General features: G+C 27.6%; 1 protein-coding gene across 2 annotated transcripts in view; it reads left to right on the forward strand.

Annotated features, from left to right (window-relative positions):
- The window catches only part of LOC129968176 (uncharacterized), a 54641-nt gene extending 35475 nt beyond the window's left edge, over positions 1–19166 (forward strand). Inside the window, exons 2-3 of one of the 2 annotated variants that reach the window (XM_056082013.1) lie at positions 10453–10608; positions 17723–19166. In XM_056082013.1, coding sequence (XP_055937988.1) covers positions 17927–19039 — 1113 coding nt within the window. In that variant the 5' untranslated portion in view covers positions 10453–10608; positions 17723–17926 and the 3' untranslated portion in view covers positions 19040–19166. Of the gene's footprint in view, positions 1–10452; positions 10609–12865; positions 12885–17722 lie in introns of those variants that run through there. The other variant, XM_056082014.1, reaches the window with a different exon arrangement.
- The last annotated feature ends 2584 nt before the right edge of the window (positions 19167–21750 follow it).

The following is a 21750-nucleotide window of genomic DNA, read 5'->3' on the forward strand; positions in this document are numbered from 1 at the left end:
TAGCAGAGAGCAACAATACTCACAAACGAACAGCAAGCCGTTAGTTAAATAACAATAGCGCACCAAACATCGCTCGGCGTCACTAGCTTGCAATGCGATTTGCGCTCTAAAACGAGAGTTGACCGAATCGCTTCAACACTTCTCGTTTGATGAATTTCATAATAGTGTATGGAGTTCTCCGGAAGAATATCTAGATCTCGGTTTCCAAGAGATAGAATCATCATTCCCAAACTTCCCAAAATTTTTATGCATGTAGGCAAATTGCTAAATTATGTAAATTACCGTGTCCAAAAGGATTTGACTTGGTATCGCGAAGGAACGTGATGGCTTGGTGGTAAGGTCTCGGCTTCGGAACCAGAGGGTTTCAGGTTCGAGACCCGATTCCACCTAAGAACCCTCGTGTAAGCGGGTCTCGTGCACGTTAAATGTCCTGGTCAAACGTCCTCCCACTGATGTGGAGAGGGGGAGTGCCAGCTCAGGTGTCGTCCTCGTCATCTGACCGCGGTTCAAAATTACGAGGTCCATCCTAAAATAGCCCTAGTGTTTCTTTAAAACAGGACATTAATATAGCTAAACTAAACCGTTCATAGTTCGTTAAGAATATCTAAAAATCTTTTTTTTTTTTTTTACTATAATACTGATAACGATGCGAAAGATTATTACAGATTCCTAACAGTATCAAAATACTATCCATAACTAAGGCACCCCCAACCTATTTTAAGTCCCAGTTTTTGCAAAATTAGGGGGGTTTTATACGCGTGGTGTGGTAAAAAATGGTAAATAAAAGAGAAATGGAGAATTTTAGAGTCAAAAGGATTTAAATGAGATAATTATATTTTTAACTGATGAAATGGTTTTCCTCTATCTGTTTTAACTTTTATTATAATCGAAGAAAAATATCAGATTTTCTATGGAAAAAATTCTTTCATTCGTATGCTAGCATTCATTTTTGAATCAGTCTTGAAAAATATAATCTAACAATAAATCGTTTGGAGAAAAAAAAGTTAGCGAGAAAGAGAATTTATTAAGATAAATTTTATATTGGAACTTTTCGGTCCACTGAGGCAGACAACTGTCGATTGTTTTTAGATTTTGCTTTACCATTTTTATCAAAACTTTGAATTATGATTTTAGTGTCGTTTCAAAGTTGTCAGGCATGCTTCTTTTTTAACTATCAGACAATCTTTTAAAAAAGATTTCTCTTAAAAAGACTAACATTTCTATTTTTTCCCCCTCAGCGTTATTTTTCTGAAAAGTAAAATGTTTTTTACTTATTTATTTTATTTTATTGGTCATTTCACTATGTATTTTTTTCAAATTTTAGAAAAGTTTTTTTCATAATTTCAAAAAGATTAAAAAAAATATTCTGAAAGTTTTCGAACTTCTTTTCTTTAATATTTCAAATCCTTCTTCCTTCCTTAATTTAGTCACATCGCATTTTATAGAAGAAAATAATTTTTATTAACTTTTATACTGAAAAAAAAAGAATTTTAATTCTTTTTTTATAAAATAAATGTAACTATGCTAATTGTTTAATTCATAAGTATGAAAAATTAAAAACCTGTTTTTCAATAACATAGAGGAATCTTATAATCGATAGACAACTATTTGCAAAATTTTCATTATATTCACCCAATATTGCATTTTCTTGAACTTCATATTGCTTCTTTTACTTTCCTGTATATGTAGTACGAAAAAATATTGTAATTTTCAAAAATTTTGAATTCGACATTCCACATTTTAGACCTACCTGAGATCGAAAAATTCATTTAAAGAATTTTTTTATCTCTCAGAACAATAATTCAAAAACGTCTTGAGCTAAACAGGTGAAATTTACCATGTAGTCTTTGAATTTATATTTTAGATTTCTATTACATTTTAAATGAAATCCATTCACAAGAAATTTGATTGGCTGGCTGTTCCAATTCTATGGAAGTGTAAGGATCAGATAAAAAACTGGTGTACAAATTTAGCATATGAATTGGTATCACATTTTTAACCGAATCCGTCAAGAAATTGACATTTTGGAGATACAACTTTTACTTAAAAATTTTACCAACGAAAAATTTTTGTTACCAAAATTATAGTTCCGCGTCAAATGCTGGATTCAATTGAATAAAGAAAACTCAAAATATATATTCGGGGTTGTTGTTTTTTTCGGTTATTTATACTATTTTACAGAGTGTAAACTTTTCGTGTATGGAAATCTGAAAATAAAAATCCTAACATCCATGGAGTTAATGGTCTTTACTAGGTCCACAAATTTATAAGGAGTGGGTAACATTTTCTTTAGAGAATATGCGAAAAAAATGAAGGGGAGACCAAGAACAATTTTTTTCTAATATATAGAACCCAGAGTTGGAATTTCCCAATTACAGCTTATTCAGTCATTTCATTTTCAGTGAGTTCATCCTTTATAGAAATGCTCATGTCTCATATCTTTTTTATCCATTCCAAAGTTGTTTTTATCATTTTTGTCGAATTTTATGGGTATAAATCTTCCCTATAACCAACAACGCTTAAAAAGTTTTTTTATACTCAAATCGAGATTTTAAAAAGTTTAAATGCTGTGCTTGCAGAAATTTTAAAGGGTTTCTTTTCCCATACCTTCATTTTTCATTTCACATTTTACATCCCTTATTAAACTGAATTTACCTTTCACATTTAAAGATTTCTATTTAAAGCCCTTATTTATCATAAGAAATTTAAAGTTGTAACCATCGAACAGGAAATCAAATTTCTAACGGGGAAAGATCGAGTCAAAGCTTATAAATAATTAATCCTTTTCTTTATTGCTATATTAGTCGCCTCAGCCCACCGCTGCTGATTCGCTGGGAATATTGGTTACATTAGATTTCAGATAAATCAGATATAACTTCATGGCTATGATTCCTCCAAATTGTTTGGCATTCAAATCGTATGATTTTAACTGTCTTACTTAGGTTCTGTTTATGGTGTATATGAACCTGTCTAATGCAGGCAGTCCCAAAACATTCTAGCGCTATTAAAAGCATAAATATCTGATTCACTATCTTCTAAATTTCACGTTTTTATACTACACTTTTTCAATTCCTACTATTATTTCACACTCTCCCTATATATATTTATTTATTTATCTTGTTCAAATTTTCAATCGTTAATAAAATACTTTTTATTCATCTACTCAAGTTCAAATACATTTTTTAAAACTTGTAGTGGATGACACTTGATGTTAATTCTGTGTTGTTGTTGTTTTTCAAATATTAATTTATTAATTAAATTTAATTCCGTCGACCATTTGCGCCAAACCCGATATTATCGCCAAGAGGTAGCTTTGCGCCAATAACCACAAATTACTTTTCATTATGATGGCGCCAAAGGAATGGCACATTCTCGTCATTTTCGCGTGCGTTGACACATTGACGGGATAATCCCAAAGTACTTTTCGAAGTAAATTGTAAGTTTCTCAAAGTATTTTTTTCCTTTTTGAAGTTCTAGAAATTGTATGGTCACAATAAAAAATCAATCGATAGGATCTATTAAATAATGCAATCAATTTAATCTGAAATTTTTTGATAATTATTTAATAAAAAGTAAACTAAAATAAAATTTTTCTTTGTTGACCTAAGTAGGAATTGAATTTAAAAAAATTATATTACTTACTTATTCTTTTTACTTTATATTTTATTTTATATTTTTATTTTTTATTTTATATTTTATATTACTTGCCTTTTCTTTGGATGTCAACAACAGAAGAAAATCATGTGATTAAATATTTGATGAAACAATGAAAATGGTTTAGCGCTTGAAGGCAATAATCTAATCTGGTTTAGGAAATTGAGCAAAAATATATTTTTAAAAAATTGCTAAAATTCACATGATTATTAAATAGCATTTACTTAAAAGACAATTTTTTAAATTTTAGAGCGGTGTAAAATTTATTTCTGTGCTATAGTGTTTCCAGAAATTATGGTGGAAAATATCCAAAATTCAGGTTAATTTTTAATTTAACTTCTAATTAAAATTTTAAAATCGCTCCGAGGTGCGAATGCTTGTTCTCCATGGGCCTAATTTGGTAAGTTGTAGATCAAACAGTCTGGTTTGCAGAGCACCAACACACACATACCTTCATCTTTATTAGTAGTAAAGATTTGAAATGTACACGATGACAATTTGTGAAAATGTATGCTGAAATGCGATAAAAATAAAAAATTGAAACTGATTGTGAAATGGTTTGCGATAACATAGTTGTAAATATATTTAAGTAATAAAGTCATTCTTTTAAAACGGTTGTAAAATGAGGCCCGGCGAACATAATTTAAACCTAAGATATGATTTGGCCTGACATAACCTTTTAAAAGAATAGCACACCTCATTAAACAGAAAAGTAAGTCAATCCTCACTAAAAGTGCTTTCTTTGGAATACTGTTTGTGGAATAATTTAGAGAATTTTTAAAACAGTGTAACTTGCTAAAGGAAAAAAAAAGATTTACGAAAATTAGCTTGGGCATTACTATGTTTGATCATTTCAAAAACCCGTTTTTGCATCTTTTAATGCTGAAAAAGATGCAAAGCAATTATAATCTATCTTATGCAGCAAATCATTTGCATAGTGAAGGCATTAAATAAGCTGGGATTTAAATGTTTAATGTTAGATTTAAAAACCAGAAAAAGAATGTCAATGACAGATAATATTTAACTATCAAAAAAATGCGGAAGAATCATTTAATACACATTTTTTATACTAAATAGATAGTAGCTTCAAAAAAAAATTTAGTTTAGCAGTTTAAAGACTTATTAAATAACATAAACAACATTAAATAGGAAGATTGAATGTATTTTTTACAATATGGTACAATTCAATATATTTAATACGTTATAGTTCAATAAAAAGAATTTATTAAAATATTTTACTATCTCTTATTAATTTATTGCTAAAAATATTCCTGGTATTTGTGAAATCAAATGCTTTGTTCGTATTTCTTTACTTCGCGTCCGATGCAACTAAACTAAACTAAAATTCTAATTGTTTAAAAATCTTTTCTAAAAAAACTATTATTACTGTTTTACGGACTAAAATTCAATATTATATAATAATTCGTTATTCATTCATTATTTAAAAAAAGTAAAATTTTAAACTGCTCGGAAATCATTTTAAATATTTAGCAGATCATAAAAGCCTAAATTTTGGGGGGAAATTAATTTTTCAAGAAAAAAGGGCATTGGTAGTTTTTTATTTCAAATCTTTTTTTTTTATTCTTTTCTATCTCGTTTCAGGTTTTCGATTGTTTTTATATTCCACAGTGGCCTCGTATATCTTACAAAAACTTTTTAATAATCCTCTGGTCTTCTTCCCATGGCAATAGCAAGAGAATTCTTATCATACGAAAGCCAATCATTAATCTAATTTTTTTATCTCAATAATCTTTCTCTTTGCTATGTCTCTGACTTCATCCATTCATTTCATTTATTTTTTATAATAACTTTTACGAAATTATTCATATTCTATGAGACTGCGTTTAGTCTGGTTTTCATGAATTAATGACACTACAATTGTTATATATATATATATTAATTTTATGTTATATAATAGTCTTGTATACAAGATTACTAGAATAATTTTGATTGAATTTGAATCGGTGAAGGATGCGCCATAATAAGGAAAAATGCGGCTAAAAAGAAAGGAAAGAATTGCATTTTTCATTCGGCATAATTCTCTTGCGATTGAAAATAGATGTCAAATTAGCTGAGTTATTCCTTCGTTGTAACTAACGTCTAAACAAAAAAAATTACTGCTTGTAGACCAAAGACTGAAAAGGACTTTTCAACCTTTTAAATTTGACTAATTATTAATCTATTAATTTGACATCCTTTTGATAATCTTTCATTAAAATTGAGTTTATCAACGAGGAAACTACGACAATTCATTTGTGTCTCTTTAACTCTGTTTCCTCATCATATCTCAAACTGTTATGAAATTTGAGTAGAATAGCTGAGGATATGAAATTTACTTTTTCTTATAACTCTGGTGATCACAAATGTAATGATTTGAAGCGATATGTGATGCGCGAGGATAGAACCTGGGACCTTGTGGTTAGCAGTCCAGTAACTAAACCATTATACCAAAACGATCGTTCGGGTAGAAGAGTTGTTAACTGGCTTATATGCTATTCACCACAGATTAATTGATTGTCCTGCTCAAAATAATATGGAATGGATTTCTTGTATCTAAATGCATTCCAAACCGCCGATTCTAGTAATCAGCAGTTCGTTTGTAATGATAATTTTTTCAGTTTTAATGATCAGATAGGAAAGTTTAAACCTTGTGGTAGAGTCAAAAGTACAAAAAAAAATCTAGATCATTCTCTGCACTCAGTCAACCCTCTCCTCTCTGCAGTGTTCAACTTCCTTCCATTTAGTGAGCTAACAGTAGTGGCCAAAGAATATTGTCAGTTTCACATGAGCAAGCACAACGTGTTAAGAATAAAAGAAAAATGTTATCGACTGAAAATACGATTTTCCAGATTAGGTCAACAAGAGAATGAGGGTAAGTTTCCTAAATGTTGCTCGAATCATTGCTGAAATGTGGAATTGATACTGAATCTGCTGTCCGAAAAAATAATACTTTGGCGCGTAAACGAAAGGGATTTGGGGAGGATGAGAACGTGGGACAAGCGTTGATGAAGTTATTTCTTAAATTGAGGAAAAGGGCAAATATGTGAGTGCACCATTACTCTATCGGAAAACAAAAACTGAAAGATCATTCTAATATCTTTCTGATTTTCTTGATGACCTTTATTTTTATGAAGAATTCATCTAATGAAGGCTTGATAATTCAAATATGTTTATCTTGATAATTTTCTAAAGAACTCTTAGAAAGTTAAAAATATTTTTTTTTCAATTTTATACAATGTGTCTATTTAAAACAAATGTATCGAAATAAAATGAGTGAATTAAACGAATGATATCGTATGATTTGTTCTTTTCTTGCGCCCTTATATTAGTACATATTTTTATTATTTTTAGGATATTTTGGTTGTACTGAACATTCAGATGTAGTAATGATTTTGGTTTGGATTCAAAAGGACTCTACAACTGGTGTCCATTGTATTATTATATAACTCTTGATTAGCATTCTGATATCTGCCTAACTTTTGGATTTAATTCTTCAAAGATTAAACTGTCTACTTGATTGTATATTCATGTAATTATACATATTATAACTCAAAAATGCAGAAAGCAAAATGAATGAAATTTAGTATACGATCTTGGTATAAAAATGTTAAGTCTAAATCAAATTTCAAATTCAGTCGTTGAGTAAAAGTATAAAATACTTGAACGTTTCTCTTCTCAAGAAATAAAAAATGTCTTATTGTGTGGGTATACCAGATGGCAAATGATAAAATATCAGCCTATTCATTTCAATTTGCGAAAATGAACATATTTCAAATTGTTTTAATTTGTAGATGGTTCTTAACTATATAATGGCCTCCGGTTAGAATTTAATAAATATTCGTTATTATCCATTATTTTTTCAATTAATACAAATATTTAATTAAAACATGTTTCAAAAAGCTGTATTTTTATACTCAATTATTGTTTCAAAAATTTATTGAATTCAAATCAATTTCTTTTATTTAAATTTTTGGTAACAATTCATTGCCTTTTTGAATAAACATGGGGAATAATACTTTTTTCCCTGTTTATTCAAAAATCTTATATTTTTATGGAAACTGAAATTATATTGTTGGAATAAAACTCTGAAAGTGATTCATAATTTCAAAACGTCTCGAATTCTATAAGAGGACTCATTAGCTCATTGAATTGCTTATTTAACACATTTTGTTTCGATTTAAATGTAAGGATTTCATTTATCTAATCTAGTTACCCTGCATAAAATCATTTTTTCAATATTTCATTCAAAATTTAAAACAACATATTAATACAATTAATGAATAAGAATTAATAACGGATTGCTTTAATATAAAGTTCTATTTAATAATTATATTTATAAATTCGTTAAATTCTATTAATAATTCTATTTAATAAAATATTCGTTTTAAGTTCGTAGCAGAAATTTAATAAAAAATCAAAATTAATTTTTAAAATTTTTTTATCAAAATATAAATTTTTTGACATTGGAAATTTAAAATTGAACTTTGAGTTTAATTGAAATGAATACTTAAAAGATGCAGAGAAGTAAGCATATTTTTGATTTTTTTCTGAAAACGTGTATGTGTGAGCGTGCGTGCGTGTATTCAGATTTAAATATATTTAAAATTCTTCTTACTTATTTATCTTTGTGTAAATTATGTAAAATTTACAGGAAGGATTCGTGTTATACATTAATAAGAATCTAAGCATGCATTTTAAAATAGATTCTTTTTGATTGTTAAGAGTTGGTTTTAAGCGAAAAAACACAAACTTCCAATAAAATTTCATTACATATACATAAAAATACTTCTTCAAGCTTTATTTTATATTAAGTAACAAAATAATGCCCATTTTGATTCAATTGATCCAAGCCCTTTTTTGATGTGTTTTTTTATTGATAATGATGAAAAATTTAACTAAAAATTAAAACACGAGAAACATAACTAACATAACTAATTTCAAAAACTAAATTTCCTTTCATATTTTGCGATGATCTACTTATAATAAAACAATTTAATTGCTTTAATTAAATTAATTCATTAACTTTTTAATAAAATAATTAATTGAATTTGTGATGGAATGAAGATCATTATGATCCATGCAATGGAAACAAGAGGACGTATGTTTTCAGGAACATTTCTTTAATAATCACATTTTACACTAAACATAAAAGACAAGACACGTTATTAACACTCGCACGCTTTTTTTCAGAACAGCATCTCATCTCATAATAATTACAATCGCAATGCACTATGGGTTGCTTACCTAATCAGGCATCGCCATCTATTATCCAAAAGAGAAGATAGAGTAATGCAACTGCTACAAATTGAATAAATAAGCTTTTTTAATTTTTTTTAATTTTAAATTTTTAAAAATTGTATAGAAGAGTGTTCAAACGACTAAAAAAAATTTACATTTCTCTTTAATGACTATTATTTCTGACTGTTTTAAACAGTATTCCATTACAAGCAAACTTCGATTTCTGAGAAATAAAAAGAAATTCGTATTTTCATATAATCAGAATGTATTTTATTCATTCTTACTTCTTAATGAATCTTGAAAACTTATGGCTAAATTCTTAGAATATTAAAATATATTTTAAATTCCATATACTCTATTCAGTGAAGTTAAGAAATTTTGTTTAAATTCAGTTCCGTTTTTTTTTATTTATAGCTCGAACAGTGATAGAAAATATTTTAAATTTCCACAAATATTTTTTTAACCCACGGGCGAAATTTCATAAAAATCTCTTTATGATACTTCTTATTTTTGTGTGAAATGCTGTCTCGTTACTATTCTAAAAATGTGTAATACTTTTTAGTTTTATTTTTATTTGAGGAGAAATTACATGTTACATTTTTATTCAAAAAAGTTGCTGCTTTGATATCTTAGAAATTCGGAGAAATGATTCTATATAATGTTTAAAGTTTTTAAAAAAATATATTGAGATTCTCTTTTCCTCTTAATTCTTTTTCCTTGCTTTTGATTATCAGATTTTATTCCTGAAGAAAAGAAAAGTTCGGTTTTTATTTCCTAAGACATAGTATATGAACGTGTTAATCATTTTATTTAAAGGTTTCAAACATTAAAAATCCTTTTATCGATAGTTTGTGTCTAAAAGCTGATGAGTAAATTATTTGGGTCTATGAAACACATTTATTAAAAGTGGATAAGTTGCATTTTTAAAATTTTTTATTCTTTTTTTTTAAATTTCTTTGATTTGATCATTCCAATGACTTATCCTTTTTTTTTCAAATTTAACTTTTCCTGTCTTTTAAATGAAATGAAAGGAAATGAGTATATTCTATAAGGAAGGAAGTATAAAAGAATAACATTTCAGCTCAAATAAAAGCTCAGCCTTCTTACAGAGAAAATGTTTTAATTCTTAAGAATTGAGAGAAATATGGATTCTACAAATAAATTAGCATTCAGATCAATTGGAATTATTTTCATTTCATTAGATAATAAAAGCCTTCAATCAAAATCATGATTTCTACAGTCTAATTGCATTTATCTCTTTCCTATTTATGATGATGCTTTAAATCAGAATACATTAAATGAATGTTGCTTGGTTCTGTTTCAACTTTTTAAAAACATTCTGATTGAATTAAAAACCAAAAAAGAAAAATTGAACATAAAATTGATTAATTTATAATTATTTATTTTAACATACTAGAATAAAAATGACTATCTATAGATGGTAAAAGAGATCCAGTAAATGAGCTCAAATGAAATTCTAATGAATGAAATTGTAAAATTCTAATTCAAAAAATAAACAGTTGTAACTATACATTAAAAATCGTTTTTTTTTCATTAAAGGTACTTATCGAGGATGATATCACCATGGCTTCTATATACAACTCCTAAGCAGCTTTAAAAATAGTTATAACAGTCCATCAAGCTGGATTAATCCATTTTCTTGAAGAATAGGAGATCTGAATTGCCTTCCAGAGGTGACTTTGAAATTTTAATCTGGTAAGTTTTTTTACGAATAGTTGTTAGTTTGAAAAAAGTAAAGCATTCTTAAAACCATTAAATGATTAAATTCTTAAATTAAATTCTTAAATTAAATGATTGAAGTTGCAAATATTATAAAAATAATATATAAATATAGGTTTATTACAAAACTTATATTATTGAAAAGCTTTGAAGTTTTTATGCAAATCCAAAGGTCTGTATCAGTTGACAATCTCCGTATTTTAAACACATTTGAAGAAATTAACTGTCGCTTGTCATTCTTTTTTTAATTAAATCCAGAGAATACCATTTTATGATAGAAAATACAAATTTATCGTTTGATCTTTCAATTATATTATTGGGAAAAATAGTCTGCTTTTTTAAATTAATGTTGGAAGTAAGATCTTATCTGTTCCGGTTTTGAATATTTCATTTATAACTATTAATTAGAATAAAAGAACTTCAGTTTTTTTTAAAAGAATGTACTTCGGTATTTATGTACTAACAGCATGTTATTAACGAATTTTAGGACTAACCGCAAGAATTTGGAGAACATAGCCGACCGATATTGATAAAGAGTTCAGTGAGACATTATTCATATCTCTAATGTTGTGCGTGGAATCAAAATCTTTGTCAGTAAATCAATTGTCAAAATCAATTGTCAGTAAATGCGTTTAGTAAAGTTTCTAATCAATACTTTTTTTATTATTACAATCAGTTTGTTTTAATAATTAAATAATTTTATTTATTTTCAAATTGTATCATTTTTAAAAAGAACATTTTTATATATTTTGCACTAATTTTCTGATGCGCTATTGTTTCTAAATTTTGTACACTTGTCTTCTCTGAAGTGGAATATATCTGTGACCTACCTTTATGAGAATTCACTATTTTATTGAATTATACTAATTATTATTTAACCAATTAATTAAATTAAATTTTGATTCTTCACTAATGGCAACATATGGCACTAAATCTAAGAAAAATTTCTCAAGATTAAAAAGTGGGAACTAATCAAAATAAAAAAATAAGTATCTGCTATTCGATAAACAATAAAAGTTTTTCTTTAAAAATTACTTTTAATGAAATTTAATGTGATTTCTTTCGAATTGGTTTGTAAAGATGGATTTTTTTACTGAAATTTTCACTGATATTCTAATATACAAGAACTTTAAAAATTTTATATAGCTGTGTGTTTCTGATGAATACGCAGTATTTTTCCACCTTAAGGACTTAATTATAAATTTATTTATTAATTTTCATTGAATTTAGATTGAATATTAGTTATAGAAGCAGATAATGAATTTGAGAAAAACTGATCTTGAAATATTATAATACTAAATTGCGAAATGCATATATAAAAGATTAAAAGGTTGAAATGACGTTGAAATTTAATGTAACTGAAGCTTTTAAAAATACGCATGCTTTCAAAGCAATACATTAAACCCTAATGAATATCATAATAAAGTAAATTCTTAAATATTTGTTATTAAACGATAATTCGTTTAGAATATTTTAATCGGCATAATATTCTTTTTAATTTTTTTTACTTCAATAATTTGAATTAAAAACATTTCCGATTTTAAGAACAGTAATAAAATAGTGTTTTTAACTTTAAAAAAATATAATTAAAATGATTCTGTACTTGAAGGAAAAATAAAAATATGAAATAGATTTAACCTTTCAAAAAATAAACATTCCAAATTAAGTATAATGAGTACCGTATAACTTTCAAATACTTTTAAAAATAAATCGGCATCCTGTAAGCCTTAGCAATAATTATGAAATTAGTGGAAGTAAAGTAATAATTCCTAATGCTACAACTTTTCCAGGATAAAAAAGAAATTCGATGAATTTTAAATAATTAGTAATTTAACAATTCTAAAATATGACGTTAAAATTAATTGAGAGAACATCTGGATGCACTCACTTGTTTCAATATAAAAAGAAAAAAAAATGAACCTGAAAAATAAAACAGAAAAAATAAGAACGTAAATCCTAATTGCTTCGAATGGCAGATGGGAATACGTTTTGGTTAAAATACTGTCAGTATGATTCATAGAGAAGATATGTTTATCGTAATTTATAATTCGAAGGTCACAAGCATATTGGATGTATGTAAGGGATCTATCCGGTATATCCACTGTTTTTCTCGGAACTAATGCGTTGTAGAATACTCTTTTCCATGTTACGTCTGGGCATTGTAGACGTGGAATTTGGGTTCGAGAGTATTCGAATTTTCGCAACCGAAACCGATTGTTGGAGAAGAAATCAGTTTGAGCGACTTATGTTAGGTAAGTAAAATATACGGCTTTTAAATAAATGTAATATATTTTTTATGCATGATTAAACTTAAAAAACTTAAAACTGCTGCTTTTACTGTGATACTTAAATTTAGTAATTGTCATTTATAAAATCAAAGATAGGAATAAAACGGAAAGCGGTATTAGCAATACCATTTTCTATATAATCTGTATGAAATATTTTCGAAGGAAAGTATTATATTGATTCATTATTTTCATAGAAAATTGGAAGTGCTTTTGGATTCCACCAAATTATTTTTATAGCTGGATAATGTCTATGAATGACACAATATTATCATTCAATATTTAAAATATGATGCCTTGAAAGGAATGCATAACGGAATTACTCCGGTTTCATATGTAATTTTTTCCAACTTCTTTTTGTCATATTTTTATTGAAGATTTTGTTTATTGGTTTATATTTCCTTTAAACCTTTTTGGACTATTAGTACAAAAGAAATAGGAATTTGATTTTGGTTTATTATGCTTTTTTCTGTGTTCTCTAATCTAATAAAAACGATGTTTTACTTCTTTTTTCTGTTTTCTCAATGATCTATTTCATTTTTGAATGTCCATCGATTGTTTTTGTTTTATACATGGATTAGATACATGGCACATGAATGATATTTTATTCGGTTTGGAGCGATATGTTTTATATGCGTGCTTTTAATGTTCCTATTAATTTATCATCATTCTCTTAATATAACTCTTTGGATCGTTGATAAATCAAAAAATTAGCATTTACATGTTCCTTTTTCTTCATGTAATTTCAGATTTGAAACAATGCAGTAAACAAATTTCTCTCTGGGAATGAGCATTTTTCAAAATATATATTTCCAATTGTGTCTGTTTTTCTCATTTAAAATAAATTCAATATTTCACATGGCTTATCTGTTTGCGTATAAGTCTGTGTGACTGTCATAATATACTTGTTTGGTTTTTTATCTTTCTTTGTTTATATTAATGCTTGAGATAACCGATGTTTGAACAATATTTGGGTGGATCCTAGCACAGCCCACCTCTTGGCGTCTTTTGAATTCTCGCCAAACGAGTGGCGATAACGTCGCCAATGTAGCAACTTAGACGGATTTTTATTTTATTATGTTTATTTTATTTTTTATTATGTTTATTTATTTATTTAATTTTTATTATTATTTATTTTATTTTATTATTATTTCTGGCCTTCAAGTATCGTTTTTTAATTGAAAAATAACAATAACATATTCAATTAGTAGTCAACTTGGCGAGATTTCAAATAAGTCGCCAAGAGGTGGACTGTGCTAGGATCCACCCCTTTTACCCTAATTGAACACTTGTTTTTAAAGAATATTTTATCTGGCATATTATTTCGCATATTGTTATCTTTGTCTTGCTTCTCATATCGCCCCCCCCCTTTCGTTTTTTTTTGAAAGAATAAGCAAAATTTTAGTTTCAGAAGTTGGAAATTGTCATTAATGCATTGTCTTTCGCAATTTTAATCAGAGAACGTTGAAAAATTTATTTTTATTAGAGAAAGAGCATCACGATTTACATTAGAAGTAATGTACAATACGTTACTTCAAATATTTTTGAATCTTAAAATTTCCTCTTGTTAAGTATTTGCCATTTGCTATATAATTTGAAACAGTATATATTCCTTTCATGTACGGTAGAATGCGTTTTCGCCGTAATGAAGAAAGCCGAGTGCGCATTTTGAACAAGAACAGCGTTAGCATGTTATGCTGGAGATTTGCGAGACGCTAAAAATACCGAGCCTTTTAAGGAATTTTGCTAACTAATTAAAAATAAGTATTATTTAAAGAGTTTGAAATACATAAGATTCTACCTGCGGAGACTTGTGCAGTTCAAGGGAAACCCGCTTCATCAAGAACTATCTCCTGTAGTAAGGCGTAGAATTTGGGAGTTGGGCCATAGCTTTTGGTAAATGGCATGGACTCTCGTCTTCCTTGAAGCTTGGTCATGAGATTCTACCTTGGTGCGCTATATTATTTACAGTCCAGTTAAACTGCCACAAAAAATAGCAAAAAGTGGAAAAAATACGTAAAAGCAATTTTGTTGATTTATGTTGTTGATCCAGTTATCTAAAACAGGCTTCTAAATTTGCACCTGGACAGAATAGGGCGGAGATAGAAACATTGATTTTACACATTTAATTAAAAACTGTTAATATCAGAGTAAAAATTAAAATAGTTTGAGCATATTGTTAAAATTTATTCAATGAACTGTAAAATATAGTTATAACTTAAAATTAAGGTGCAAGTTTTAAACGAGTTCTAATTTTAAAAATATTTTTATTCCATTTAAATCTAAGTGAAATTTTTAGAATTCTATTAAAATAAATGTTATATATAAGAGGAAATAAATAAAAAATCGGATAAATAAAATTTCGGATCAAGATGCTGCATTATTTATGAAACAAAAAGTTAACAGTTGAAGTTAAAAAAAAATGGTCATAAAAAAATGCTTGTAAATTTAAAAAATTTTTACTTTGGCGTTTGCTTCTCTAAAAAAATTTAAAATAAGATTTATAAGCATAACTATCTTCGGAAAACGAATTCAGGCTAAACAATTGAGGTAAAATATTAATTAATTTATTTTTTGTCAAATTGATTATTATTGATACAATTTGAAGTCATAGAACAACATATTTAGAATTGCATTCTTTTTCGGTCCTTGAATTCTGTCTAGCAAAATTTGTACGGCTAAAATAGGTCTCTAGACCCACAATATTTCTTTTAACAACTTAAATCTATAAATTATTTTTTTTTCTCGAGAAAATGTACAATTCAACTGAACTGCTGATAGTGTGTAATATTCAAACATTAACAGTTCTCTTATTTTTCATCTAAAAATTTAAAAGAAAAATTATTTTAACGTGAACATCTACTGATAATTTATACCAACGTTATATTTGAAAAAAACTTTTTAGATCTATTTAAAGCAAATCTTGCTCTTTCATAAGTAACTAATTAATGCAACAAAAGCATTAAAGAAAAGCAAAGGAGATTGTTTAATTGGAAGCCAATGGGTTCCAAATTCGGATTATTCAAAATTTGAATTAAAACAACTGCCTAAAAATGATCCACAAAAGAAAACAACTTTTGAACAAAAAATTGAAAAAGCAAAGGTTTATTTTTATTATTTAACAGTTTTAATAAATACACAAACAATAATATATAATTTTTGTAAATAAAGTACTATTTATTGTTAATTTTAGCAGTTGTAATATCATTTTTTGCAGCAGTTTTTACTGAATATTTAAAGTTTAAATTTATAAAAGTTTCGCAAAGTGAAGTATTTAATTGTTGTTTGAAATGCTTCATATTGAAATACATTTAAGTTCTCGAGCAAATTAATGGTATTAAAAATTTATTTATTCAAAAGCATCGAGTAACTAAGTCCAGAAACAATAGAAAATTCAAGGGAGTAAAAAAATTTTGAATCACCGATAAATTTGTATAAAAGATTCAAGATTAATTATTCAAGATTCATTAAAATAATAATAATTTAACTTAATTCTATTTAAGTAGATTTACTGTTCTATTTGTCATTATAGCATTCATTTCCAACCTGACGGTAGTTTTTGAATAGAAGTAAATGTTGACTTTTTATATTCCTTTATTGAGAAGTTAAGATTATTTATTTGTTCCATCAAAATTAGACTTTTGTGATATTAAATGCAACTCAGTCCCTCGTTCATAAATTCTTATTAAAGTTAGTCTATTGCCAGTTTCTTTTCAAGATGTTGTGAGCATTGTGGATGACACGATTTTCAAGATATCCATTTTTTAAATGTTTCCAAATTAGAATAGAAAAAGAAATGGCTTTATGTAGGTGCTCCAGTGATTCGATTTCAGTGTATATGAATAAATATAATTTATTTATAGCATTACCCCGAATGTCCGCGCTAGCTGCGCTAACGAAAAGTGCGTGAATCATAACCCATTTCTGCATATAAATATATGAGAATTTTGATATTAATTCAAAATTATTGTTAAGAAAACTGCTATTCGAAAGGAAAATAGGAAAATATTTTATAAGAAATGCACTTTTCAAACATATTGATACAAAATATTTCATATTGAAATTAAAATATTGCGCAATGTGAAATTATTTCGATATCAATTGAATTTTTTTTAAATTTGACTAATTCGAATAATGATTCAACAATTTTCTTTTCCTCATAAAATTTCTTCATTTATATTTGTTATGCCTGTCTACAGCTTAAATACATGTTTCATTTAGAATCTCTTTTTTGCAACATTTTTTTTTTTTTACTCAATGTGATACCATAAAGCTTGCAATTATCAGTTATTTTTTTATTAATGGATCTGGGTCTAAAGTGTTGGCATTTATTGTAGTGATACATATGTTTCTATTATTTCGAAGTGTCACTTTTTGTTGCCGAGTCTAATAGTTCCCAACATTCATTGTATGAACTTCCAAATGTAATTTGCCTAGCGAAATCGACAACAACCTCTGTAATATGCAAGATTTGCTCAATTTCTGGGTTGTACTCGTCCATCTTTAAAAAAGAGCAAGCAAATTTCAGCAAATTATTTTTCTAAAAGGGGAAATTTTCGAAATGGGATGGTAAAAGATTTATAATATCGAAATCTCGTATGATCGAGTTCTTATATGGTAAAGATGTTTATTATGAAGTTAAGAATTATTTGATTAAGCAAATTAATTTGTTAAGAAAAGCATACTCATTTGTTTGAAATACTTGTTTCAAAATTTAAAATCTGATCATCAGTTTTCAAACCAAACAATTTTTCTTTGCAATCTCTTACTGCTTAAAAATTAAAAATGTCATCTTTTTCTTTTAGGCTGCATCTCCATGCAAAAATAAAGAGAAGAATTCAAATATGGCTTATGAATAATTGCTTTGTTATTATTTTTCACTTTAAACAGAAGAGAGATCGTTCGGAGATATTGAAGATTATTTCTCCTACGTTCAATTTAACTGTTGCAACAGATTTGCACTTGATACGAATAGGCAGCTTATAATTAAATTCTAGGGATAGTTGAAAATGTATTTAAAATTATTTCTCTTGCCCTCCTTGGTACACTTAGCAATAGTAAAGATATCCGTAGCTCTTAATTATAATTCTCGAATCAGTGCTTTGATAGATGAATTGGAAATAGTGGACGAGGTCCCCAGAGTGAGCGCGAACCGCAGAATACGACAAAAGTGGGCACAAATAGAGAAAAAAGTTGAGAAGGAAATGCACCAATATCTGCCCACTTCACTGGCAAGGAAAGTAGCCAGATCTCTACGAGCCATACATTCAGAAGTAAAGGATTGGATAGAAGACCACGAAGTATTTTTAAGGTCAGTTAATGAAGATTACAAGAGCATTCTTATTTGGAAATCGGAAGGAACAATTGACAGGCCAAGAACAGCTGAGGAATGGGTTCGAGGTGGAACTATGGATATTCATAAATGCTTCTTATTGGCATGTACCTATTTTTTGGAATCTGATATTTTGAACTTATGGGCGAAAATGAAAGTTCATGATAAAAGAAAATTGTTCACAGAAAACGCCAACCTCGCAGTACGTTTTTGGACTGATTGGATCAGAGAAGGCGCTATTCCTTCTACTTGGTTTCAAATTGCCAATGAAAGTCTCGACACTGAAAATATTTGGCCAAATGACTATCGTATTCGAGTGAGTGCCTTTTTCGATAGGATAGACTGGTTAGTCAGGTCAGATTATTTTCATAATTGTCACGTGGTAGATAAAATCCATCGTGATGATCTGCGGTCCTGCATTAATCGTATGGAATGGCGAGAACAAATAGATGTGATTCGTTTTGCGACGAAAGTTTATCCCACCTATCTTGACTGGCCATTGCAAACCGTCTTCCCAAAACTTACTGATGAAATAAGATACATTCCATATGGTCTACATGAGCATACTGTTAGATGGATAATAACTTATATTCTTAAGAAAATTCAAGCAGGTTGGAAAGATGCTGATTATTTCAAAATCCTTAGAGAATTCTGGGATTGTGTACATTTTTCTGTGAAAGAAGTGATAAAAGAAGCAAAAATATACAAGCCATTAAGGATTGCACTGAATTACACAAAGCCTCAGCGATATCCCATTGAGAAAATATTGGATAAATATTTAGTTCCATAACTCTTGGAGAATTAACTGGACCTTTTATTTTGTATCCAAACTTTTCTATTTTATTTTTACTATTAATTTCTCCTAATTTTGTTTGTAATTTTTTTAATTGAAATTAATTATAAATATTTGTCTACATAAACATTATTATGTATGTGTTCTTATATACTGATAGGTTTCATGAGATTTCTCCAGCCATGCAATTCTTTCTAATGTTCTTAGTTTAATAGTTCTAAAAGGTCCTTTTAATATTAATAAACTCTAATTATTATTTTTGTTGCTAGGAAATTCGAATTGGCAATAAATATTTTCTACATTGATACTGTGTAAGTTTTTTTAAATATAGATTTGAATGATTTATAGTGAAGTTACGTTAGAAAAAGCCTGAAACCAATTGTGAGAAACAGAATTATGACATTCACCGGACGTAAACTTAAGTAAATTAAAAACGTATACCCACACAATCGAATATATAGTACCGTTATGAAATATCGCTGATTACAAATTAATAAAAATTTAATTACTTTCATTGTAAAACTGCAAGCTATCCTTTCGTCGGTAGATTGAAATGACCTGTTTATTAAAATGGCGAACATAATACACAAATGTGAAATAAAGGAATGCGTTTAATTACGGGATCTCGGAACTCTTTAACAATTGATTACCTGTGGCAGCAAAAACTCTTGTTTCTAACCTATCTAATTAACAAATATTAATACACAATTACATTATTCCTCAAGTATTTATATAATTTCAAGAAAAGGAAAAAAAAGTTATAAAAAAATATAAATTGGATATTTTTTTAAAATGTTAATCAATATTTTACTGTGCGCAAGATTCTGAATTTAAAAATAGGTCAAATTTAATATTAATTTGCAGAAAAACATTCAGTTTTTAAGTTAAGACTATCATTTTTTTAAAATTTTTAGACTTCATGTAAAATTTAGTCTCTTAAATTTAGAATTAAGAGTATCAATCTACAGACTTTCATATTTCTCTCGTGACCGAATATATGTTATCATGTTCTAAAAAAGAAGCGCCAAAGAACCTTTACATAGTATATGTGTCAAATTATTATAAATGAGTTTTATTTATACGAAATCTTCAATAGTAATTATTTATTATTCTAGTTAGGATTCAGAACTGTAAAGCAATAAAGGATTGAAAATAGAATTCCAAGACTATAGTGTAAAGTTGTATGCATTTTATTTTTTCTTACATGCATGCACGAAGAATAAACGCAGAGGCAGCTGTGGATGCAGTGACTATTACCTTAGAAAGCTTTGTTAGTATATTTAATAAAAATGATGCAATAAAATGTATAATATTATTGAGGATTGTGTAAAAATGAATATTTTTTTATTTCTAAAGTTTTTAGTAATGAGTAAAAAGACATAAGATTAAATATTTGTAGGAACAGTTAAATAGGTTCAACTCTTCTTAAAGCAATAAAAAGTGTTAAAAAAATTGTGCAACAGCTTATTTGATAACATGAAAAAAAAATTTTAAGAAGGATTTTAAAAAGCAACTTTTGTGGAAATTATCAACGAATTAATACTAGTATAAACAGAATATTAATATAAATTATTAAAAAATTTTCAAACTATATTGCACCGAGGTTGTACATTTCCACCTTTCAAGTATATATCTAAAACATTTGGCAACTCTTTCCTGTAAGACACAAATATTAGCTTTTATTATTAGTAGAGATAAGGTGAAGTATCTTTTTTTTTTTTAATCTCTAAAAATCTCAATTTATAAACGCTTTCAATGTGCAGCAAATATTTTGCCAAGCCTCTTAGTGGTACTTTTTTCTATTACTAGAGTTGGAGTAAAACCCAGATTATGATATGTAAATTGATAAGTTTCAGCTCATTAACTCCTTGGGTACATTTGAGAGCTGAAACTCGTCATGAACTTGTTAAGTTTTACAGATAACAGTTTAATTCGTAATTCATCTAACATCTAGTTTTATATACTATTCCATGCAATCGCAAATTAACTGTTCAAAATGCAAATGTGATATGTTCCATATTGTAATAGAAATAAATTAAATATCTTATTGCTGAAATGTGCAACTGAGAATCAGATCTAAAATAATTGTTTTGTGAAATAGCTGCTTTCACACAGAATTACATAAAAATTATTTTCCCTTTGGTTTTAAAGTAAATCATTACATAGTAAATCAACTGAGTTCAATAGATTTATTTATTGTAAATCTTTGATATTTCAGTATAATATGCAAAAAAAAACTTAAAATCCGTGAAATGACAATTTTTTTTTCTTCTACAGTTAGTGACAATCTGATATCATTGAAGTCTGAAATTCACTGCACTCATTTTCAAATTTACAAAAGATTTGTAAAATTGTCTTGAATATCGTCTGTTCTTCGTTTTAAACTGGCTTGAAAGCAAATCTGCTTAAAGATTTTTTAAAATAGAAAACCTGTGAAGCAAACTGAATTATGTTTGTTTTTTGTCCGTTTGACTCGCATACAGCTCAAGTTCAGAAGTTAGCAAAAAAAATTAAAATTCTTATTAATTTTGCTAAATATTAGAATACCATAATCGGGTCATTAATGAGCTACGCGTCACCAGTATGGAGGGCGGCAGCCAAATTTCATATAAACAAGCTAGAAACAGCGCAAAATAGATTAACCAGAGAAATGGCCAGAGCACCATGGTATACAAGAAACAAATACTCATAGAACTCAAAATACAAAC

The sequence above is a fragment of the Argiope bruennichi genome, chromosome 5 (assembly GCF_947563725.1).
Source record: "Argiope bruennichi chromosome 5, qqArgBrue1.1, whole genome shotgun sequence".
Taxonomy (NCBI): Eukaryota; Metazoa; Arthropoda; class Arachnida; order Araneae; family Araneidae; genus Argiope; species Argiope bruennichi.